Source organism: Sinocyclocheilus rhinocerous, unplaced genomic scaffold (assembly GCF_001515625.1).
Source record: "Sinocyclocheilus rhinocerous isolate Xijiao unplaced genomic scaffold, SAMN03320098_v1.1 scaffold411, whole genome shotgun sequence".
NCBI classification, from domain to species: Eukaryota; Metazoa; Chordata; class Actinopteri; order Cypriniformes; family Cyprinidae; genus Sinocyclocheilus; species Sinocyclocheilus rhinocerous.
Genome location: NW_015640493.1, coordinates 2,221,665 through 2,227,318, shown reverse-complemented (window position 1 = coordinate 2,227,318; position 5,654 = coordinate 2,221,665). Strand labels below are relative to the sequence as shown.

At 35.0% G+C, this 5,654-nt stretch overlaps 1 protein-coding gene across 1 annotated transcript in view; it reads right to left on the bottom strand.

The window, feature by feature from the left end:
* LOC107753275 (cadherin-12-like) overlaps nucleotides 1–5,654 on the bottom strand; it is a 148,043-nt gene that overhangs the window by 21,925 nt on the left and 120,464 nt on the right. The window contains exon 7 of the mRNA XM_016569405.1: nucleotides 377–630. Coding sequence (XP_016424891.1) covers nucleotides 377–630 — 254 coding nt within the window. The remainder of the gene's footprint in view (nucleotides 1–376; nucleotides 631–5,654) is intronic.

Here is a 5,654-nt window from a genome sequence, read left to right as displayed (position 1 = left end):
TATATATATATTTTTTTTTTATATATATACTGTGTGTGTATATATATATATATATATATATATATAGATAGATACAGACAGACAGACAGACAGACAGATAGATAGATAGATAGATAGATAGATAGATATTGCACATATTTTTTTAAATAAAAAAATAAATTTTTAAATAAAATATGTACTATTTATTTATCGGCACAACCAATTTTTCCATGGGGGGAAAAAAAGCCTGGTACAACATGAGGGTGTGTAAATAATCCTCTAAATATGATGTTCAAAGGCACAATGGTGATAGCTTGCTTCTTGCATGAACTGAACTAACAACCATCCAGTTACCAGCCCCTAGTCTTATCTGTTTATATGTGTTGTGTTTGAATACCTGACTGGACTGTTTCCTGCGTCGAGATCCTGTGCTGTCACGGCTCCTATGATGGTGCCTTGTGGCGTGTCCTCATAAACATCCATCGCGTAGGAGGGTTTGCTGAAGACGGGAGGCTCATCCACGTCCAGAATGTTTATTTTCACTGTTGCTGTGTCTTTGAACGGGCCGAAATTGTGGAACCGTGGATCCAGGTGTGCATTGGAGGCCTCCACTTTAAATGTATATGCTTTTTTGGTCTCATAGTCCAACGGCTGAGGAAAGAGAAACAGAAAAGTAGAAAGAAAAAATGTTGAATGCATCTGATTTGTAAAGTATGACAAGGCCTCTTGAATTAGACAAAACTAAGGGGTCAAGGTTTGGCTGGTTATTCTATTTATATTCTATATGTATTTTTATTTATGTTTTATTTTGTATATATATATTTTTTTTACTTAAAGTTTTGGGTTGGTAAGATGTATTAATGTTTTTGAAAGAAGTATCTTATGCTCAGCAAAGCTGCATTCATTTGATAAAAATACAGTAAAAACAGTAATAATGTGAAATATAAACATTTTTCTATTTTAATATATTTTAAAATGTAATTTATTCCTTTGATGGCAAAGCTGAATTTTCTGCAGTCTTCAGTGTCACATGATCCTTCAGAAATCAATGTAATGTTGATTGTGTGCTCAATAGACATTTCTTATTATCATCAATGTTGGAAACAGCTGTGCTGTTTAATATTTTTGTGGAAACTGTGATACACTTTATTTCTTTGATGACTAGAAGGATCAAAAGAGCAGCATTTATTTTGAATCGAAATCATTTGTCATATTATAAATGTCTTTACTGTCACTTTTGATTGATTTAATGCATCCTTGGTGAATAATAAATTATTAAGTACCTAAATTATTCAGTAAACATATTAACATTTCAGTCAGCCCCTGCTGGTGGATGTCATAACTACAGCATCAGGTTAAAAAAAGATGCTATCAGACAGCGTTCTCCATATTGGCCATTCATTGAGGTCTTACATTAAAGCTTAATTTATTTATTTGCGTTTTATCTTTTGCATAAATTGCTCGCTTTGATCACTTCGAATGCGGGGTCTTTCTCAGATCTCGAGTGTGTTGATGTTGGCCTGTCTGGGGAAGTTTGTCACAATTGCTTTCAGGCATGTCAAACAAACAACACACACTCCAAAAATGGTTCTCTCACGCTCCCATGTGCATTTTCTCCTGATTTTGCTCCCCTCCCCATTGACTCAGGCCCCCTTTTCTGTTGAGATTTATCTTTAAATTCTCACTTCAGTTCTTCTAAATCAAAGCTTGTCTGTCGTCAGTATGACAGCCGTAAAATGCGCGTGTGTGGATGATTGTGGTCTTGGACCACTAAATCAAAGCAGCCCATCTAGAGATGAAATCCATACAACGCTATTGTAAAATCTCTCTGTCAATCTGTCTCTCTGGGAGATGACGAAAGGGCAAAGGAGACAAAGATCATATATCTGACCTGTATATGGTTTCCATCATGAGCAATTTACTTCTGTATCATCTTCAGATGAAAGCAAACACCACAGGTAGAAATGAATGACACCCACTGATCCGTAAATACACAGCATAAGCACTCTATATGGAAGTAACATGTATTTTGCACCAAATCAACCAGCCATTTAGCTGAGAAAGGAAAAGAAGTCAACTTCGTGTGAGTGGCAACTCTGGATCATTTGGGATTGGGAGCTGTCAGATGCCCCTGGCTGAAGTTTCCACGTCGACTAAATCAAATGGTGCTAATTAGACTCCCAATTAGTAACAGCGAACCTCCAAAAACTGCAGTTGCTAATTAGCTAAGTTCTTGTTGACATGAAAACAGACACATTGGTATTACACAAGTCTTAACTACTTAAATACAGGGGAAAAATAAGCTCACAGTTGCCCACAAGTAATTAGGACCCAAGTCATTTTACACAAAATATATTTATCTCATTATTTAAACTAGCCTATGGCCTTCTGTGTCCCACAGAGACGACACTGTTTGGCCTTTTGAGGCCAAGAGGTACATTGATATTAAGGTTGTGAGCTACAGAAAAATGACACAAAGGCAGTTTGCAGGGAAAATAGCTAGCTTTTCGGAAAAAAAGGACACGTGGAGGACTTCGGTCTTCGTTAATATGCATAACGCTAGTAAAACTGTATTTCTATCCAGATGACATTATGCCACGTCCCTCGTTTCAATCAGAATGCATAGCCTTTGTATCTCTAATTTGAAACAAAAGCTATAAATTGCTCTCTGACTGCCATTTCATGTGGTTATTTTCCATCTTGGTTCCCTCAAAGGGATCTTTAGTGATGCTCATATTGAATTATGGCTGGATCTTCACAGTCGCATTGCCTGAGAAAGGCCTGCACCGCCTTATGATTTACTTTCCCTCCATGACACAATGTTTTCATTTATACTCCCCCAGAGTGAGTTTTCAAGGTCATTTAAGCTTGTAAACTATTTGGCCACATAACAGCTTTGCTTCAGTGTAAATTAATACTTAGGAACATGCAAAAACAGAGATATAGAGATACAAAACAGCATCTGCCTCACCTCTGCACCAATGGTGACTTCATAAAACTGAGATTTTTGCTAGTCAGAAAATTTAAAACTATCTTCTTTGCTCAGATGATGCATTCCCATAGTATATGTATATATATTATATCTGATAATATCTATATACATATATATTTTAAATGTTTTAGAAACAAGTCTCTTATTCAGGGCTTCATTTATTTGATAAAAAAATAGTAAAAACAGTAATATTTTGAAATATTATTACAATTTAAAAGAACTATTGTCTATTTGAATATATTTTAAAATGTAATTTATTCCTGTGATGCAAAGCTGCATTTTCAGCATCATAACTCCAGTCTTCAGTGTCAACAATCATTCTAATATGCTGAGTTGCTGAAAACAGTTTTGCTGCTTAATAATTGTGAAAACCGTGGTAAACTATTTGGAAATGTGCATAATGGAGCGCTTCATTCCCATTATGTTTATTTGATCAAAAATATTGTCGCTTATTTGATAAAAAAAAAAAAGTAATATTGTGAAATATTATTGCAATTTTAAAGAAATATTTTCTGTTTTTTAAAACATAAAATATATTTTATATTTTAACATTTAATATTAAATATATTTAAATATTTTAAAATACATTATTCAAATATTTAAATTTAAATTTTCTATTAATTTTGAATATATTTAATCTGTAATATATTTTACACCGTCATTCAAAAGGTTGAGTAGGTAATATTTAAATTATACACACACACACACACGCACGCACGCACGCACACACACACACACACACTTTTGTCCAGCAAGGATAGCTTTCAATTGATCAAAAGTGACAATGTCAGCTTTATACACTATGTTTTAAAATATTTTAAAATAGAAACCGGTTGTTTTAAAGTGTAATCATATTTCAGAATTTTATAGTTTTGCTGTATTTTTGATCAAATAAATGCCAGCCTTGGTAAGCATAAGATACTACTTATGTTCTCTAAGAATGAATCGCTCCATTACGCACATTTCCATATCAACGCCTGCTCTTATTACCATGTACATCAGATTCCCATTTGAGTTTTCACGACAGGCATGAGAAGTGAGGTGAAAAGGGTGAACCAGACGTGGCGTCTCTCCCACCGTCCGTGTCCGGTATTGATGGTGGATGGACGTGAACTGTGATTAAATGTCAGAGGAAGCTGCAGGATTATTGGAGGTGAGGAGGTTTAGCCTAGAAGAATGTCAAGAGCATCATTGCCCTTTTAGTGTGTGTGAGTGGTCACATCACCCTGGCAGCCCTGGTTAATGACTTTACGCCGAGACAAGGGAAAAAGAGAGAGACAGAGAGAAAAGACGCAGGAAGGGTAATGACAGTGACTCAAAACTAACGAAAGACTCTTCAAGTGTGTCACTAGCTGCAATGAAACCGAATCACAATACGAAGACTATACTTTACGACAGCTTTTTCTCGTAAAGGTCCTGAATGCTTTATATTGTGCCATCAACACTAAACCCTTGACCATGAGAAGTAGAGCTGTTGCTTTAATAGCATATACTTATTTGTATAGCCACTTACTGATTATGCTTGAGTAGTAGGACAAAACTAGACATTCACCTGTGTTAGGATCTAACATCCTGGATTATTACATTTTCATAATGTGTATTTTTCCTTGCCGGTCACTCAATACGGGTCAGGTTGAAAAATAACTTCAAGTATTCATTATAAAATCAAAATATCTGGCAGTGAATGAGTGAATTGAGAATACATGCTGGTTTTAAATTATTTTCCGCTCCATCAATTGATCTGTCATCAAAATCAGACAGAAAATCTTGTGGTCTTGACAAAATAAGTGTATTTTGCACATCAAACATCCATTAACTATTATCTATCAACAAAACAGATGAATTACACACTTCAACATTATTTACCTTAATGAGCATTGATCTTCAATTAAAGGTCACAGTAACAGGACAATAACTCAAGGGACACACAGAAAATCTTAGCTATCAGTGTTAAAACGACACACACACACACACACACACACACACAAACATGCTACTGAAAGAATGTCATTCAAAACATTTGATTGCATGAGGAAAAGAAAATCATTGATTTAGCATTTATTTTTGATTGCACTTCAGATGTTAAACATGTTCCTCAAGGGACATGCAGAAATCATGCTAGTGCAATAGAGAAAAGGAACACCCCTTGTGTCAGTATTTTGTTGAACCACCTTTTGCTTTAATTACAGCCTTTAGTTTGTTAGAATATGTCTCCTAACTTTGCACATCTAGACTTTGCAATATTCACTCACTGTTCTTTGCAGAACTGCTCACGTTCAGTTAAATTTGATGGTGAGTGTTTGTCGACAGCAGTCTTCAAGTCATTCCACAGATTTTCAGTGGGGGTTAACCCTCTGGGGTCTGAGTGGGTTTTGGAACCCTGGAGAAGTTTTGATATGCCCTGACATTTGTGCTTTTTTCAGTATCTTAAAAACATATTAATGGCTTAAGTCTGATTACACTGTATTCAGCACAATTGTGCTACAATAATATGTAATCAGCATGTATGTGGGTCAAAGACGAAAAAGGGTTTAAGCATAAAAACAATAATTGTAATACTGCTTTAAATTGTTGTTGTTTTCCCCTCCCCAAAATTAAAAAAAAATCTGTTTAATTTAATTGCAATTTTGTTTTTCTGAGCAAAAAAATAAATATCATACATTTTTCCCTGATTTACAGAAGA